Source organism: Chaetodon auriga, chromosome 23 (genome assembly GCF_051107435.1).
Source record: "Chaetodon auriga isolate fChaAug3 chromosome 23, fChaAug3.hap1, whole genome shotgun sequence".
Taxonomy (NCBI): domain Eukaryota; kingdom Metazoa; phylum Chordata; class Actinopteri; order Chaetodontiformes; family Chaetodontidae; genus Chaetodon; species Chaetodon auriga.
Window position 1 is genome coordinate 6,726,536 of NC_135096.1, and position 19,271 is coordinate 6,745,806.

Genomic DNA, 19,271 nt, shown 5'->3' on the forward strand with positions numbered 1-19,271 from the left:
TGTCACACTCCACCCACCTAGGCTGCAAAAGAGGTCAAAGCAAACATTAAAATGCTGTCTGACTCAGGTCCATTACAGTCTGATAACACATTCAAGCCTTCAACTTAGAATCTGGTTTACTGGCCAACGGAAAAGGAGCCTGACCTGACTAAAGCACGATTTATATATTAATTAAGTCATGATTCTTACTGAAATTCGATTTGTGTGCATAAACGCAGCATGTGATTTAAATAAAATCCACATTTGTAACAAATTTAAAATTATTATTATTATTATGAAGTTTATTTAGAAGTGATACCACCCAACACTGGAATTTGTCACCATCTTTTGTGTTTGTGTTGCTGCTGCCTGTGGGACTAGGCTCATGTCTCACCAGGAGGTGGCGCTGGAGGTACTTTGTCCAGGACAGAGACGCCATCTGCTGAGGAAACCACAGCCTGAGTGTGTGCAGTACCAAAATGACTCGAGTGGTGTCACGCCAAGACAAGGCATGACAATGGGCGTGTGTGTGTGTGTGTGTGTGTGTGTGTGTGTGTGTGTGTGTGTGTGTGTGTGCGCGCGCTGCTCTGTGGTGAGTTATACTGACTTTAAAGCACATTATTCATGTCTGTCACTCACATATAACCTGGGTTTAACTTGTGCCTGTGCTGCATTAAAACACAGTCACACTGAAATCTTAAATTCATGATGACGTTGCATGTCTTGACTTCTTTTCAATATATTTTTTTTTTTAATAATTTCTTGTTGCAGTGCTGTGGGATGGGAGGAACTGCATTTTTTAAAATTATTATTATGGATGTAAGCACACAAGAAAATGACAGTCACCTAAATCTTGAATGTTGACAACAGAGGTTCTCGGAAGAAACAGATGCAAAAACAAAAGAAAAGCAAAAAGTGCAGGGGAAGGGAAAAGCACATTCCCAGTGATCGATCATCAGTGCCCTAAAATAGGCCAGGATGGAGAATCTAACATAGATACACAGCAGGAAAAATGCACATATGTAAAGACATAAACAATTGAGACAGATGTGGGGTTACAGATATCTAAAATAACCATTTCCAAAGCTGGATGGTTTTGCTTAAGCTGTGTTATAAATACTCTGAAATCTGCTTTATTCACTTGTGTCAGTCTGAGATAGCCTACTATTAAAGTTTTAGGGGATTTTTAACGGGGGCTTTTACTTTAATAGCCCATAAAATGTGTGTATTTTTAGTAATCATTTTAAATTACTGCATCTTTTATCCACAATGTTCTTGTGGTACTTATTTGCAAAGCAGTGGTCATATATTTTTCTATGATGTTTTCCTCTCTAAACTCAAAGATATGGTTCTCGTGTTTCTTATGGAAAGAGTGAAACTATTTTTATAAAAACATTACAAACGTAAGTATATATTCATAATCGCTATAAATTGTCCCCTAAGTGTCGGAAGTGATGGAGATAAATGATCACAAACACGACCCTCATCAGGTCAAAACAGTTGGCGAGCCAGCACTGATGATTGACAGCCCTTTTGGCCAATCAGGTGCAAATATGTGTTATCATACTCCAATCAAAGCTCTCGCGGCGTGAAGGGTAGGTTGTATCCCACTAAGAAAAATGTTCTGTTGTTGAGTCACCGGGAAAACCGTTACTCGACCGAGAAAGCCTGCGCTCTCATCAGCAACTGTTCACTGTAGTTCTCCGGTTCCACATTCGGCCTTACTGTAGTTACACCATCCAGACATTCTTCTCGACGGGGTTGAAATGTTACATTTTCGGTCAACTGTGGTGCTCAAGGAGTTATTTCAAACCCAGTTTAAGCGTCCGTTGACATGCAGAGTTGGTGTTACAGCGGCGCCCGCAACCTCCGCCTGCTTCAGCACCGTTAGTTTGGATGGGAGGTCGCCGGGAAGAGGGAGGGCGTTTGCCGGGTGGAGAGCCTCGCCGCACCTCACCAGAAAGCACGGCGTGAGAGGCTTTTGCACCAAAGGTGACGGCCAGAATGAAGCCGCCAAGGACTCATCAGCAGAGAAGTGAGTAGCGTTACAGTTAACCCTGGTCTGCGGGCAGGCGTTAGCCGCTAGCTCCACAGTACACCGAACTAGATAGAGAAAAGTGACAATTTACCAAGCGATAATCATTCATGGAAGGCTGTGGTGACGCCGGGGAACCATTCCTTAAAGTTCATTTTTTATTAAAATATGTCTATATTTGCATACAGAGTTAATGCCGAATTGGAGAATCGCTCTTAATATCAGATACTTTATGCTTAAAATGTCTTAATTTGTGTTGTATGTCTTACATTTACGTCAAGGCCTATTTGAATTAGTAGATATTTACAACGTAGTTCGGCATTGAGCGTTTACACCAGGCAAAGGGGCTTATGTTAGGTTAGCTGTTGACTAGCTAGCTCAGATTTAGTTCTATTGGAATGAGTAGCATAGGTTGCAATGACGAACTAGCCAGCCCTCTAATGGAGCTGAGGCTGTAGTGGGGGTTTAAGCTAAGTAGGCTTGTCAAGGCTGTAGTGGAGGGGAACAATCGCCAGAAGCGACCGGTGACACCAAGTTCACCCACAGGGGTTTGTACAAATGACCGGTGAAAAGCTCTGTGTGTACCGGTTGTTAGCAACCAGGGCGTGATAGCTAAGTGGCTGTAAGCATATTGTTTTGTGAGCACATTATATCATCATTAATTGCAATATTATGAAACCCCATGTTTTAATGTTATCTGCCTGTAAGAGAAGGTAATTCGATGAAACCTTTCTGCAGGAAAAAGGGAAATAAGCGTTAAATTGTGTTGTCCGACAATGGAAGTATGTGGTGTGCAGCCAGCCAGATATCGTGACCAGCCAGAAGCTCCAGCTTTGATCATCAGCCCAGCATGTTATACTCACTGAGGCATTAAGCTGTACCAGCTTCTCTTGGCTTTCAAAATGACATTATAACTATAACAAATATAATATGTGTCTGTGTAACTTAATGCAGCATGCAGACAGCCTCAGCCTTAACTCAATGTCTAATGAAGGTCAATCATCACTGGATGTAGGAATGCAACTAACAGGTATTTCTTATTGATCTGATGTATTGATCATTAAGCAATTTTATGCATTTGCAAGGCGATATGGTGATAAATGATAGCTAACCAAGTATCAAATATATAATCAGCTCATATTCTGTCAACTAACCGATCAGCTGCAAATTTCTGCACTGCTAGCGCTTGTTGTTTTGGTTTGTGTTATGATGATAGAATGAATCAGAGACCATTATTGACATTACGTGTTGACTGGCAGAGTAGTACGAGGTCGTTATCAGCGATTATTTGTACTGTTGTTCATCGAGCAAATAGGGCTGTAATTGAGTGTGTCTGAGGGTGGTGATTGTTCAACAGGCAGAATTCATGAGTGCTAATAGAGAAGTGAGGATAAGAGTCCTATAACATCACCACCACAGGCTGATATGGCCTCCCTGAGTCCACTTAAAACCCACTGGCATCAGTGAAGACAATTGTCCAGCATGCCGTGCAGCTGCTTTGCCTTGCAGAGGGTCGACACCTTTTCTACTTTGTCCTGGGATCCAAAGACAAGTGTCAGAAAATTCTGAAAAAAGTCCAAGGTGGCATCTCCGCGTTGCTCAATTCTTGACCAACATTCCTAAATCTAAAAATATCCAATTAACTATCATATAAGATGAAGAAAAGCAGCAAAACGCCCAGCCCCATTGAGAAGCTAGAACTGTGTTCTGTGTTTTTGCCTGAAAAATGAAACTGTTAATCCATCATCAAAAAAAAGATGCTGGTTAATTTTCTGTTGATCGACTAATTGATTAATGGTCCACTCATTTCGGCACTGATGGCTTGTTTCTGTTGCGAAATGCAATATTTGTATCGGCCACTTAAACTCAAAACTTACTTCAATTCTGAGTGTAAGAATCACAGCATTTACCAGGAAGTTTCTACTGGTCGACAGCATGAAAATTTCAAACCGATTAATACCAGTTATTCATAAGGCCATCGACACTGCTTGGTCTGTGGTTGCATTAGTATGCCAGCAGCATCCAGTCTGACGTGTGTGTGGCTTTAATGAGATGTAGATCTGGCTGGAACGTGATATGGTGCTTCCTCTTTTCATCCGTAAACACCAGAGTGTTGACTCAGGCCTCTGCATGCTGCTGAAGACGTGCTTCATAACCCAGAACCCATTTTACAGTCTGGACTGAATCAGTCAGGCTCAGTCAGTGTTTGGAGATGTGTTAGTATTAACGGTAGCTGTTAAAGCACAGAGTCGGATAAAGATGTTGCTGCCAGTTTTCCCCATGTTGCACAGAAAATTAAGTGCGATGTAATAGACTTCAACATTGGGAGCAGCTGTGATACCAGCCACCGCACCGGCCTGTATCCTCCCTTCAGAGAGTTTCCATGGGAATAAAATGCCTCATTGCCCCTGCAGGCCACCGCTGTCCCATTTGTTTCCATTCACGGACAATTTACTTAAGCGGTCGGCCATGTTTAGGCAGTCACTTTGCTCAGCTGACTGGTTGTCAGCAACGTCTTGTTTCCCCTGGAGGCTAATTTCAGTGTTAGCGAAGCCTCGACTCGTTCTGTTCACAGTAAAGATTCGTGTTTGAGAAATCACCAACAGGCTGCGTTCACATTTAGCTTCGTGCATGGTGACAGCGTGGAAGCAGGACTGCTGTCGAGGAACAGATCGGCTGCTCGTTATATCAGTCTTTAAGGCAGCGCGAAGGGACACTGACTCATCTGATCATGTGGACTTCTGCTGGTGGTCAAGGTGCTGCGACCCAACAAACCCAACACGAAAGGTCACGGAAATGTTTAACATAAAGAAACCCTGCGGAGGCATTTGGTCTTTTGGCTTGAATGAGGGATGTTGAGTAGTTGGTCGGTTTCAGAATTTGCTGCTTTTCTCTGTTTTATATCTTACTAAATGGGATATCTGTGGGTCTGAGACTGTTGCTTGGACAAAAAAAAGGAGACATTTGATAAATCAAGCTATAACAAGTAGTCAAATAACAGACGATTATTCCTCCGCTTTTTTAAATTTTGGCCATGTTGCTCAAAAAATGAAGGCTCAGGGGAGATGTTACAGGCATTTTTAACTATGCTGTGTGACATTTTATAGACACACCCACCAGATTATGGTGCCGTGCCAGACATACAGAATTCCCAGGGTTAAAAGTCAGTAAATCAGGCCAGTATAACATGAATAAATCTGTTAAATGTAATATCCACAGGGAGGTGTTTGAAGTCCCGGGGGCCCTGACAATGTTCAGCTTCAACTCCAGTCTGGCTATGAGGGTCCCGAGGCTGTGTTCCTGCTAATAAGGGGTTAAAAATGTTTGTAATGCAGGGAGGCTTATCCCGCCCACATCATTTTTCCATGGTTTTTGCACCAAAGCCTGGATGCTGGCGTGCTGCCCAGCAGTTGTCAGGGCCTCCAGGAGCAGATGAGTCACTTGCGCAGATTGATTTGTGCAGCGCCGCCTCTCAACGCTCTGGCTTTAATGTCTGCCTCCACCCTCCCCGCCAGTTTGTCATAACATCTGTGAGGCAATGAAACCAGCACCATCGATCGGTTCAAACAAATACAGCAGAAACTACAGACAGCTCAATCCAGACGCTGACCTCGGCTCAGCAATATGAGTGTTAGTGTGCCAATCAAATGAAATAGCTTCATCTACGGCGGCTGAGTGGGACATCTTTGGAAAGACGTAAAACTCATGAAAGCTTTTTCAGCCAGATCTTTTTGTCGAGATTATTAGCTAAATATCAGGAGCTCTTTAGTTTCTCTGTGATGGAGACAAACCTCTAAATCCTTCACGTGCAGCTAACTCAAAAATCGATCGACGGTACAGCGTTGTTTTCACTTTTCTGGACGTGCCGTGTGTTGAATCGCGGCTGACCTTTAAAAGCATGCAGAGAGGGATGCGAGAGCGCTAATGAGAGCAGCTGAGGTGGATTAATGAGACGGTCCAGCCTGGTCCAGATGTTCCACTGGCCGCCTCTAACCTGGGTGGTGATGATGCTCCCAGACGTGAAATCTCTCACAGGCCTTATTAACTTAACAAGAATGTTATTTAGATCGCTGTTGTGTTTGAGCGTAGTCTGATATTTACTTTAAGGCTGAGTTATGTTAATGTTACTGCAGCTACTCGGAATAATAATTACAAGCAAGGCCGAGGTTTATTTTTAGACACTTACCGGGCCGCTCTTTCTTTTCGTTGATTCGGCGCGAAAAGTGCATATTATGTTTCTTTGATTGATCAAAATGATGTGATTTTCTTCAGGCTCGTGACATAAACACAACTGCAATGCTTTCCATGCATTAATCTCTGTTTCTATTGTTAATTTGTTGTCCTGACAGCAGCTCTGAATTATGCCAGTATTCATATTTGTGTGTACATTTGAACACGTCACTTTAACTTTCGTGAATCATGTGAATATTTGTGTCCATTTTTGTTCCAGGGTGCGTTTGCTTGTCAGTATTCTATCAATGCTTGCTGCAGTGACGTGCTGATGTGTTCAAAGTGTACTGTAAATGCCATTTTCACTGTTACTAATTCAGTATTATTCCCTCTGCACACTCTCTCCCTGTTGTTGGTCTGCTTGCTTTGCATTTGTAAGTATGTTTCTATTTTTATTTTAGTTTTAGTGTTTTTTTTTAAAATCTGTTTTCCAGTAGATGTAGAGGCTTTCTGCGGGAAAGCCAATAACCGCTTTTACCTTGAAATTACCTCACTTCCTCCCAGCGGCTGCGCTTGAATCCCCTCCCTTCTACCTCACCTCCATCCCCCCCCCCACACACACTCTCTGATGTGTATTCCTTCCTCACCAGCAGGCATCAGCTTCCATTAATGAGGTCAGAGCACGCTAGCAATCAATGCAACGTTGGAGGTTCTCTAAGGATGCAACAACATGTTTGTCTGGAGTGCATGACAGTTATTTTCAATTTGGTAATAATGCTGCGATCCACACACGAGGGAGAAAGTTGCAAATACTGATTTCCTATGTGGAGAAAATTCATCTCAGGACCAAAAAGTGAAACGCTGGAATCACAAATTTCCCGCTCAGAATTTCTGACTTCTGACTCTGAGTGGAACCGTCAGAATAGTTAATGACGTGGAAGTAACAGGCTGAAGGCACGGTCCTGGAGTTTCCTCTGTGTTATTCTGCAGCCCAGTGGTCCGGATGATGGGTTTAAAACATAGCATCAATAGGAAAACAGTAAAAGCTCCTCTTGCTTAATTGCAAGAAAGGAAAAGCTGCCATTGGCTGACTGGTGTTTTGGATGTTCATATATTTAAATTTTCAGGTCAGTTGTCATGCCGATTTCCTGATAGCTCGAAACTGCCACCGAATAAATCCAGAGGAAATTCTGTTTAACACCGAGTCTGAAGTGACAGATTTCTGCTCTCATGTCTCCAAGGGTGCAAACTCAGCTTTATATCTGGTTGGCTGCTGCGAGGAGCCACCTGCCAACTAAAGCTTTACCTTTAGACATCCTCTCCTAGCACACAGGCCAGTGTCCCATGATGCCTTGCAGGACAGAGTGCTCCTGGGCACCCAGAGCTTTGCACAAATCCAATTTGGTGCTGATATGAATCATAGCAGAGAGGCTGCTGTGAGCTGGTCGCCCCGTCTGCCTCCTGATACGCTACTAACTGTCCTCCCAGAGACGACTCGGTGTGGAAGCGCTGCTTAGAATACCAGCCAGGCCGTAATACCACCTGATAAAACTCATCACACTGTAAAGACCAAGTTCATTTAATACAATGATCGCCATGGGGGACAAAAGGTGTCAGAGCTGCAAATAACGGGATCAAAGCTGCGCAAAGAATAGAGATGACAAACACATTCAGTGGTTCAGGAAATGTAAAAGTCTGGTTGAAATATGAGTCTGAGCTTTAAAATCTGCAAGCAGCCACTCTCTCAGGGTTTTTTAACAGACTGTGCTGTCATTCAGTAGCAGGCCGGTGGTCGTTTCTCTGCCGCCGCGCACTCATGTGCCAGTGGCGTTGGCAAGCTTCCACATCACAGCTGCAACAGTTAAGGCCCAGTCTTCACAATTCACACATTGCGCTTTTATTCGGCTGAATTGCGCCGACGCTGCCACCTCACGTGGCAAGCATGGACGAAGATGCCTGCAAGGCAGCGTCACTTTCTTTCTCAGACTGTCATGAAATATTCGTTTTTCTGGTTTTCAAGCGCTGCTGCTGTCCAGCCTGACTGTCCCCAGGATTCACCCAAACTGAAACAGGACGAATATATTCCAAATTTAGAATTCTAAATTGCTCAGAGGTAGTTTGGGTCAAAGGGTTTGGGATTAAATTCCCAGTGTAAAACTATGCGGTGGGTAGTTAGGTTAGCTCACATGTTAATCGGCTTTTTAAGCACATTCCTGGCTGGTGTTCTAGCAAAGTAGCAAATAAACAGTTTACATTGCAGTGGCCTTACGGCAGCATAAACCTATGGAAAAACACCTGTTCAGCACAAGTCGTTTCCACAGGTTATGATACTGAGCTAAGGTCAGTGTAAGGTAATGTTTTCCAGTGCAGTCTTACAGTTATTCCTCACAGCTTCTCCTTGCAGTCAGAAAAGCTTTTTTTCTCCTCCCTCCGCTGCAGTTTCCCCTCCATGTTTCCACTCACAGCAGGTCTCACGGTGGAGTTCTTTTTCTCACTTTGCTGTCTGTGTGTTTGTCTTTTGCTTTCCTCCTGCAGGAGAAGGAAGGCAGGCATCCTGCCCAGCCTGGAGGACCTGCTCTTCTACACCATCGCAGAGGGCCAGGAAAAAATCCCTGCGCACAAATTCACCACAGTGAGTCGTCAGAGCGGGAAAACATCACTGAGGATTTATGTTTGAAATGAGTAGATTCAAATCAGACTTAAAAAAAAAATTGAAAAATGGGCCCGTACTGCAGGATTTAGTGTGACAGCTTAACAGCAGGTCGGCAGTGAATCAGTGTTACTCCTTGTCGATGTCTCCCTGGTTGAATTATGAGCAGCCTCTTGTGAGGCTCTTCAGGAGCCTCAGTTCACGACTCATCGCGTTATTGATTTCTTGTCAGGCTGTCCTAATCATCATGCCCCCCCCCCCCCCCCTTTCCTCCTCCCTCTTCAGGCTCTTAAAGCCACAGGGCTTCGCACAGGAGACCCTCGGCTGAAAGAATGTATGGAGATGCTTAAGGTGACTTTGAAGACGACCTCTGATGGAGCGCTGGACCGACACCTCTTCAAAAAGTAGGTTATTATTTCTTATTTTTGAAACCATGGACGCAGATTTCTTGCCAGTGGTCTTTTAAAGCAATATCCTGCTTTTCTCTTCCACCTTTATTGTCAGCGTCAGTCTTTCGTCAGAGTCTATTAGAAGAATTATTAATGCTGGTCAGAGTCCTCTGCACTTCCCGGCTGCAGAAAAGGGTCACTGCACGACATTAATTATTCATCACTCCTCAGTTTGCACGTCATCGGCATCTTGTTGAGGTTTTCGTCCTGTAGGATTTGAGCCGTACTCCACCTGCCAATCTTAAAACACCGTCAGACTCAAAGGGACCAGAATCAATGCAAACCTGGCGCCTACACTTCCCACAATTCAACAGGACCAAACATTTTTAGCCCCACAAGCTGCTGTGAAAGCACAAGTGGAAACAAAACAAGGCACCGCTGCTGGTTGAGCCCCCAGCAGAAACGATGCAGAGACAGAACTGGGTGACAGCTTGGGAAGCGGTGGCGTGGCGAGTCGGGGCATATGACAGCTCACTGGGGAGCCGAATCCTCACCGAACAGACCCCTGCGCCGCTGGGATCCTGCTCCCCGGGCTTATTTTTAGAGCTCGGCCTCACAGAGGGAGGCACGTGAGCGGGCGGCGGAGTGCGGGGTGGGTTTTTCTGTGCAGGGATCCCATGCTGCAGGGATTAGACAGGGTTTGATGCAGTGAGATAGCTGAGCCACAAATCTCTCTGCTGCCAGAGAGGCACGGCTTCTACCTCACCGCCTCGTTATGTGGAGTCGTGTGTCGACTCTGTGGTCCTTAATCGCACAGATGAAATAGATTAGGACAAAATCTGGACGCCATGACAACATTTGGAAGATTGGTGGTAATGTGAGTAAGAACCACAGAATAAAACAAACTTGGAGCAGACTTAACAAATGTTTATTTTGGGGAATCTGAGGGTATGCTTTGGTTAAACAAAGGTGCATAAATCCTCCCAACAAGCTCATCAAGCTCAGCCTCCAGAGAGCTTGTTTAGAAAAGTCAGCAGGAGGTTTCAGCCCGGAAATGAAGGCACTGAACCAGAAAAACAGACAGGTTCCCAAAAGACGACACTACTAATTACATGATGTTTAAGTCCAGGAGCAGATGTCTCACAGTGGCAGCTGCAGTCTGAACAATTGGACCAGTTCAGCTAGCAAGCCGCTGAAGCCAGCGCGATGATTAGTTTTATGCAAAGGCTTAACTTTAAGCTTTGTCAGGCTTTGAACCGTCGAATGAGTGAGCCGCAGTGTTAATAATCACCTGTACGCAGCCAACAAGTCAGGCTTTTCTTTCAAAAACCTGGAGGCCCAATCTGTTTTGTCTCGCGTCCCGTCTTAGATGTGTCCAGAGCAACATCGTGCTGCTCACCCAGGCCTTCAGGAAGAAGTTTGTCATCCCAGACTTCCAGTCCTTCTGTGCCCACATCGATGACCTCTACGATACCGCCAAAAACATGTCTGGAGGGCAGGTGAGTGAGGGGACGACAAGAGTGCGTTTGACATAGTGAAAGCGATAAAAGCTTTATGTTTTGTTCTTTTTTGTACGTTACATCGTGCAATAGGTGGCTGACTACATTCCCCAGTTGGCCCGCTTCAGCCCAGACCTGTGGGCCGTCGCCCTGTGCACTGTCGATGGACAGAGGTACGGCTGAAATGTTGCACAGAAATGGAAACACAGCTATGAGCAACCTTTGACATTAGCAGCAGTAATGACACCACACCACAAGCAGTTGAACCGTCCTTTTAGGACCACACCTTTCTGACACCCTCTCTCTCCCTCAGGCACACTGTCGGCGACACCAAGGTCCCTTTCTGTCTGCAGTCTTGCGTCAAGCCGCTGAAATATGCCATCGCCGTTCACGACCACGGCACCGAGTACGTGCACCGCTTCATCGGCAAAGAGCCCAGCGGCCTGCGATTCAACAAGCTCTTCTTGAATGAGGAGGGTGAGTCCACACGCACACACCTGCCCCTCTGCGTTTGCGTGCAGCTGTGGTTGAACCTTCTCTCCACACACACTCACTGAAAGAGGATCCATCTCTAGGCCTGGTTGCCATGGAGCGGGAATAAATAGTTAATGAGAGGTTGCAGCAGAGTAAAACAGAGTGGCCAGTGTGGAACAGACTTATAGGAACAGGGAGATACAAGAAACTGCTGGGACAGTGAGACCCTGTCTTCAGGACTTCAAATTTCACTTCAGTCCTCACAGTGAATAGTAATATGATGAAGAGTGTTAATCCAGTTTATAAGGTGATTTTAGCGTCTTTTAATAAATGCATGCTGGCCGTCGGCGTGTGGAAACGTTCAACCGCAGCGTGAATTGTTGGCTCCTCCCGTGCAGCCGCTGTCAGCAGACAGTTGCCTCAAGTCCAGACTTCGGTCAGAACAGTGCGTTTTTGAAGGGAAACTGGTGTGAGAAAGTTCCCAGGTTTCCTCCCTTTGTCGTTATCTAACAGAGCAAAGGACTCGCCGGCAGCGGAAGTATTCCAGCTGTTTATTTTTAGATCCGTTTTTCTTTTTTTTCCTTTTTAACATTGTCCTGGCCAGTTGCATAAGGAGATTAGAACACTGAGGGGAAGCGCTGCGTCAGTGCAGATGGTGTGTTTTAGTTTGTGTGGATGTTGTGGAGTTACCTACCTCATTATGCTGATGTTCACTCACGGGATTATTCATGTTTTGACCTCTGGCATGAAGGTGTTTCTTTCACGAAATCCTTTTCACAATAATAAAGCAAAAGGCAGGCTGATATTAACCTTCAATGTTCTCTCGGACAGATAAACCACACAACCCCATGGTTAACGCCGGCGCCATCGTCTGTACCTCCCTCATTAAGGTGAGCTGCATTAATGTACCCCCAGGTTTAGTCTAAGTTTGCTTAACATGGCCTTAAATCCTGAGATCTGTCATTTCATATCTTGAAAATGTAGCTTCCAGATTGTGAGGGGTGTTGTTCTGTCGCCAGGGCCGAATTGTGAATTTCCCGCTGCAGCTAGAAAGTCCGACAAAGATAAACTGTATGAAGTACAATTATAATCATCTGGAGAATGTGTTTCCGCCAGATTACTGTATACAGGGAGATTAAGGTTGGAGATAATAACGCTGAAAGGGGATTTGGTTGAAAGCAGCATCGCTCAGATATCCCGCTCACACACACACACACACACAGTTTACGGAGTGGGCGGAGACGGAGACCAGCGTCTCTCAGTCAGGTCAGCTCGGCCACGTTACCGCCTTCAATCAGAGAAACGGCTCCGCCACCTGAGCGTTTCATTAAATATCTCTGACCTTCAGACACACAAGAGCACCACCTGCTGATTCACGACTGAAAAAAACGAAGAGTCTCAGTGACTCTGACCCCGTCGCTCCTCAGGCGGCCGGCGGAGGATCACGGAGGATCCCGGCGGAGCGGGGAGCAGTTTAATTACACTTCATCCAGAGAGAAAGCATCCACGGGAGGTGTTAGAACTCTCCTGCAGACTGCTGATCTAGCTGCTGTACGTCGAAACCCGGCCTGGGCGTTGCAGCTTTTTCTTCATGGCGCTGTCAGAGGTGTGAACGATCAGCCTCTGGAGACTTTAACCGACACAGAAAGCCTCAGAATAGCTGCTGTTTTTTTTTATTTATTTCCTTTTTTTTTTACATGACACCAGCTGTACATATCTGGATGAGCAGAGGAGTCATCCACTGTCTTTCGTTGTGTTCGTATCACAGGGGAATGACGGCCGGGAAAAGCGGAGAGTCGCTCGCTCCTGTCGGGGTTTACGGTCCATCATTCCCGTGTGATATGAAAACCTCCTGTCAACCAATCCCACTCTCCCTTTGAATCCCAACCAATCACTTGTTGAGATTTCCGTAGCTGAAGGTTGAATCTGTCCTATCCATTGATCCGAATAGTGAAACCAGGTTCTGTCTGTGCATGCGTACCCCCCCCCCCCCCCCTCTCTACCCTTCAAATGCACTCATTTGCAATGTACCTTTTCAAGGCTCGTTGTGTGGTTTTATGTGTTGTTGCATATTTTACAGCATTAGGATCTTTGGGAAATTATGACCACTGCAACAGGTCAATGACGTTGGTAATTTTTCCTTTTTAATTATTTTTCCCCCTCTTTTGTCTGGATTTGTGACTGAAAGCTTTTAGCCTTCACATGGCTGTTTATGAATGTTTTAAGTGTCGCTTTTATACTTTTCACCTGCATTCTCCAAACCTGTTTATAGACGTCTGGATTATAAACAGTGCAGCTATGGCTCAACTCAAACACTGGTTTTTTATATCATACTCCATTCTTCAGTAGAGAAGGACCTCTTCGCTTTTGATTTGTCTGTTTTTAATTTCATGTCCTTAGATTAGAACTGATTTTGTCTGTCTTTTATCTGTCATCCTTTTGAGTTACTAGGGACTCTCTTAACTCAGGACTTAGGCCAGAAAATCAGCTCAACAGTCGCTAAAACTCAGAATGTGTACTCACACTGCGAGCTACGTGTCGAATTGACTGATAAAGTCTGTTGCAGGAGAACTTGCAGTTGCATTAAATGTCCATTTCAGGGTTTTATCTGCAATTTTCTTCACATGTCAGCGTCAGAAAATCCTGATTCTTAATGCTGCAGGACAACGTCCGTGTGCTTAGAAACATGTAACACGTCTGGTGAGTCGCTGATCATGTGGCTCGCAGTGTGAATACACCTTGAAGTGAAGTAAACTAACTCACCTGCTTCGTGCAGTAAGCACACTTCCACATAAACACACAGGCTGATCAATAGCTACATCCGGATCAGCCACATCTAACTGCACTTTGTAGCTAGTTTAGCTCGATGGATCAAGCTTAGCTGAAAATATTCGATTTTTTTTTTTTTTTTTTCTTTGATACTTTCCATGACTCTGAGTGGATTAACTGTTTTATTTCACCTCCTCCATCTCCAGCTAGTTTCCCCACCTCTAATCTCAATTCATCGATTGGTTTGATTGGTCACATAACTGACGAGCTCAGCTTTTGATTTTGGAAAAAAAAAAAAAAAAAAACGTAGTGACGTAAACTTGCACTGTTTTCCCTGTCGTAGTTTAATGTCATAAAGATGTGGATCATGCATAGTAGCGCTAATGTCATGGGTAACTTTGAGTGTCAGTGTGGGTCAGAGAAGGAAGATGCAAGTTTAACACCGGGACTGTTCTGTTTGTGTTTCAGCAAGGGGCAAGCAACGCGGAAAAATTTGATTATGTGAGTATGACTGACTGCAGATCTGTTATTTTCTAGCTTTGGTACTTGATGCTGATTGAAGGATGACGATAATGTCAATGTTCAGTGTCCTTCACAACTTGTTTCTGCTGCCCCCAAGTGGCCAAAATATAGAATTATTGCAGGTGTTGCAACAACAGCGCTTCTCTTTTCATGTTGTCGGTTCTTTGCTGAATATGTGTGCTGTTGCTGGATTATTAGCAGATGTTTTACTCTAAATCTGCTGCTGTGCTCTGCAGGTCATGAACTTTATGAACAAACTGGCAGGAAATGAGTACGTGGGCTTCAGCAACGCCACGTGAGTACAGCTGCACATCGCTGCGGAAACACACTGAACGCTACGGACTCACTGATTTGTTTTATGTAACGTATATTCAATTATTAAGTCCTTGAGGAGTGGATCACTGTGTCGAACTCCACGTCAGCAGCTTTTGAAGAGAAAATCGTTCACTCAGGACTGTTTGAGTTTTATGTAACATGAGCTGAGTGGTGGTGTGTGAAGAACAACCCCCCCGCCCCCCCCCCCTCCTGTTTGTCCCAGTTTCCAGTCCGAGCGAGAGTCTGGAGACAGAAACTTTGCCATCGGCTACTACCTGAAGGAGAAGAAGGTAAGGTCGAAGGTCGCCTTTTTTTCCTTTTACTCCTCCAGTATTTTCAGTCATTCTCCTTCAGTAAGTTTGTTCTTTTTCACAAATATGAATGCATTTGCATTCTTTCAGTGTTTTCCAGAGGGCACAGACATGACCTCCATCCTCGACTTCTACTTCCAGGTGAATGGAAGATTAGAAAAGGTCGAATATTGTTGAACTGATGAACTGTTTTCCGTGTGAAACCAGCGTTACAAACCTTTTGGTGTTCCCCATCAGCTGTGCTCCATCGAGGTGACCTGCGAGAGCGCCAGCGTCATGGCGGCGACTCTGGCCAACGGCGGCTTCTGCCCAATCACAGGAGAGCGTGTGCTGAGCCCCGAGGCGGTGCGGAACACCCTGAGTCTGATGCATTCCTGCGGGATGTACGACTTCTCCGGACAGTTCGCTTTCCACGTCAGTATCACGTCCCGTCAGACGTTTACAGTAATCAGCATGTCGGACTGCTGCGGCTGTTCTGTCAACACGTCGGCCTCCTTCTGTTTCAGGTCGGTCTGCCAGCTAAATCTGGCGTCGCTGGCGGGATTCTGCTGGTTGTTCCGAACGTGATGGGCATCATGTGTTGGTCTCCTCCACTGGACAAGCTGGGCAACAGCGTCAGAGGCATCCAGTTCTGCACGGTCAGCTCCACTTTAACTTTGACTTTCCACATTTATGAATGTGCTTCATCGTCTGGTGTTAACAGAGGTCATTCTCTTCTTCCAGGACCTGGTTTCTCTCTGTAACTTTCACAACTACGACAACCTGAGACACTTTGCTAAGAAACTGGATCCACGCAGGGAGGGAGGAGACCAGAGGGTGAGTCCCAGCACCATGCTCCTTCTTCAGTTTCTATCCATCCTCCTCCACCACCTGCTGCATCGCTCTTATTTTCCTCTTGTTCCGTTTCTCGTTGAGGTTTATTTTTTAGTGCAGGACGTCATTTTACCAGGCAGCGAAACGTTTTTCAGACAGCCTGCGTCATGTCCTCACGCCGGGTGCTCGCTGGCCTGGATGCTGTGTGACCTTCCGTGGAGCATTTTAATCCGTAGCGCCATCTGGTGGAAGCAAATAGTATCACCAGTGTTGAATGTTCACGCAGATAAAAGTTCACTTCGCGTACTCAGCTTTGTGTTTGTGTTTCAGGTGAAGTCAGTGATCAATCTGCTGTTTGCTGCTTACACTGGAGACGTCTCAGCCCTGAGGAGGTAAAAATCCAATTCCAGTGTGCTTTCCCATCAGGAGTGTTTCTTCCCATCTGTTACCTTTGTCCTCCTCAGTAGCCATAATTGTTATTACACTAATATGAAATGTCTCGAGTCGATGTTTAACGTTTATCGATTACTCGTCCAGGTTTGCGTTGTCCTCCATGGACATGGAGCAGAGGGACTACGACTCCAGGACGGCCCTGCACGTGGCAGCTGCTGAGGGTAAGAACACTGAGGAGGTCATTGTTAATGAGTCCTTCTGATCAGTGTGTTTCTGTTTGTGGAGCTGATGTGTGTGTGTGTTTCAGGACACGCCGAGGTGGTTCGCTTCCTGCTGGAGGCCTGCAAAGTCAACCCAGTTCCCAGAGACAGGTAAGCACCAGCAAACTGAAGTATTACGTTCTTCATTCCTGCAGCTGCCAGCTCTGCCCTGACCCTTCACTCCTGCTGCAGGTGGGGGAACACACCGATGGACGAAGCGGTCCACTTCGGCCACCACGACGTGGTGACCATCCTCCGCGATTACCACACCCAGTACAGCCCTCAGGAAACCACGCCCGACAAGCAGAACGCAGAGAAGAACCTGGACGGCATGCTGTGAAGGGAAGCGGCCGAAGAGAAGAAGCTGCGCGTTCAAGAAGTCAGCTGAATCAACCCGGACGGGATTGCTGCGAGGGAGGGGGGGGGCGACAGGACTCGGTTAGCGCTTGAGAAAAGAAAACGTTTTAAATCAGAAAGGTCAGGAAGGAAACTGTATTAAACATCACACGTAGAAAACATGAAATCAACCCAGACAATAAACTGAACAGTGGGGGGAAAAAAAAAAAAAAATCCCTGTAGAGACGACGTAGACAACAGTCCCCTTAAACACAGAGCAGTGTAAACGCTCCTCATCATGTTATTAGATGTTGTTGGTTTTTTGTATCAATGTACGTACTTTGAGTGGGGAAAATTTTTTTTTTTTTTGTTCATTTCTCCTTCTGTATTTCGCCATCAGCTTCGTAGCTTTGGAGGACTCCGTTGTTTGCTTTCACACGGTCGTTTTTATTTCGAAAAGCTGAAAACAAGGAAGGCGTAATTAGACATCCAGCGGGTGTGACAGACAGTTAGAAACCTTCCTCACTTCATCATCACAGTGTGGTGGAATGTATCTTCCCCCAAACACTTTGGTGTGTTTGTTTGTGAGTGTGTGGGTGTGAGATATTTATTTATCTATTTAAGATAAACTGTACAGTCATGTAGCGTGTGTGTGTGTGTGTGTGTGTGTGTGCGTGCATTTCTGAGACGAGGATAAATTAGTGTAAATACGTACAGGTGTATAGTTGTAGGTCTGTAGTGGATCAGCTCTCGTCCGGTGGCTTTGATCACGAGGTGTGCGACATCGATTTCACTGAAACCGTTTTAAATGCAGCAATTAGGCGAATATTTGCATTTTTTTCTTTATTTCAACCATTAAACATTCAGCCTGTAAAGGTGAATATGGCCGATAAGCTTTTGTTTTCGTGTTTACTCCCAGTTTCACGGCGACAGCATGTTATTTGATATTTATTTTATTGTGACAGAAGGAAAAATAATGGAAGCAAGTCAGCCAAAGTTCAGGTTGTCTGTTGTCTCCTGACACTGTGACACTGCCAGCGCTGACAGGAGCTTGAATCACAGTAAAGATCCAATAATAGAGTTTGCTTTTTTTTTTACTTTTACTCATAAGTCAAAGGAATCACACTCAACAACAGAAAAATGCATCATGTGGAATCAGATGATTTTAACACCCTTAAAGTGAATTAACTGGACACAAACAGAAATGTTCAGGTAGAACTAAAATCCCAAAAATGACCCATTTATCCAAACTGGAGAACCAGCCAATCAGAGCTGCGGACACGTACTGGTGGGAAATACTGAAAAAGCTGTGATATAATGGCTGATAATTATTGTCCCAACTGGTTTTCCGTCATGCGTTCATGCTTTGGCTGGTACGATTGTGACACCTGTATTAAATTGTATTGTCAGTGGTATTAAAAAGGCCTTAGGATTAATCTTAAATTAAATCGTAAAGGGTTGACTCCACCACTGGCAGTTACATCGAAATTAGGTCCAACATTAACACAAAAACAACTGACTCAGCTAATTCTCAAAGTCTCAGAAATGAAACTGTTCCCACTTCCTTTCATTTCATGCTCTAACACTTTATTTTCACTGCTGTCAATCTCAAGATTTCCGTTGTTTTTTTTTTTTTCCTGAAAATCGAGGTTCTAGTGCAGAAAATGCATTGACTGTAATGTATCACACGAGTTATGATGGTGTGTATGTAAACACTTGTTCCTGCAAAGGACTCAGGAAGATCTCCACAGCAGAACTGAGACACTAAAAACAAACTGAAGGGGTTTTCTAATGCGGATGGATTGTTTTGTGTCTGTATCGTGTGCAGAACATACTTGAAATGTTGAGCAGATGTTTCGTTTCTGCAGAGCTTTTGTGCGTTTGTAGCTTTTTGGAAGTTTGCTTGTTGTTTCTGTACAAACAAACCAAACCAGGCAATCGACACGTCTGCAATATTAACAATCCACAGTTCAAATTCAGCGCAGGGCGGAAGCGTTTTCACTCCTCTGGTTGGGATCAGTTCATTGAATTATTTAAACCTCGTTCATTTCAAAGTGATCAACAAGAAGCACAAAGGTGTGACTGCAATATTTAGAAGAAGCAATTAGCAATAGCAAAAGTCATGATTGTAAGATGAAGTCAGCAATATGGATTTGTCTTTGATTTTAAATGAGGTGATCCCGACCGGCAGCTCCGCTCGCTCAGCTGTCATAGATATGAAGTGACTGAAGTACTCTGAATGTAACGTGTTTGGTGTCGTTCTGTCTCCTCTTCATGTATATTTATGCTGTCGCAGGCAGCTCAGATGTTTATTCACAAATCAAACATTGAATAAAAGCTATGAAATCAATTGGAT

General features: G+C 44.8%; 1 protein-coding gene across 2 annotated transcripts; it reads left to right on the forward strand.

The window, feature by feature from the left end:
* Nucleotides 1-1,600: 1,600 nt before the first annotated feature.
* Nucleotides 1,601-19,265, forward strand: LOC143315961 (glutaminase kidney isoform, mitochondrial-like). 2 transcript variants are annotated; one of them, XM_076723584.1, is made up of 18 exons: nt 1,601-2,014; nt 8,720-8,816; nt 9,120-9,238; nt 10,593-10,722; nt 10,816-10,895; nt 11,036-11,199; nt 12,028-12,086; nt 14,434-14,466; nt 14,724-14,782; nt 15,026-15,092; nt 15,204-15,254; nt 15,351-15,527; nt 15,620-15,751; nt 15,837-15,929; nt 16,257-16,318; nt 16,464-16,540; nt 16,627-16,690; nt 16,772-19,265. In XM_076723584.1, exons 1-18 carry the CDS (start codon nt 1,746-1,748, stop codon nt 16,917-16,919), a joined length of 1,881 nt encoding a protein of 626 aa, XP_076579699.1. In that variant the 5' UTR covers nt 1,601-1,745; the 3' UTR covers nt 16,920-19,265. The 2 variants fall into 2 exon arrangements, with proteins under 2 accessions (XP_076579699.1, XP_076579701.1); XM_076723586.1 differs by having other exon boundaries at nt 1,625-2,014; nt 8,726-8,816.
* Nucleotides 19,266-19,271: the final 6 nt, after the last annotated feature.

Bases quoted from the DNA above. Each gene is read 5' to 3' on its own strand.
- LOC143315961 (XM_076723584.1), top strand. From the start codon at position 1,746: ATGTTACATTTTCGGTCAACTGTGGTGCTCAAGGAGTTATTTCAAACC. The intron at 15,255-15,350 runs GTGAATGGAAGA...GTTCCCCATCAG, and splicing joins TCCTCGACTTCTACTTCCAG to CTGTGCTCCATCGAGGTGAC. The intron at 16,691-16,771 runs GTAAGCACCAGC...CTCCTGCTGCAG, and splicing joins AACCCAGTTCCCAGAGACAG to GTGGGGGAACACACCGATGG.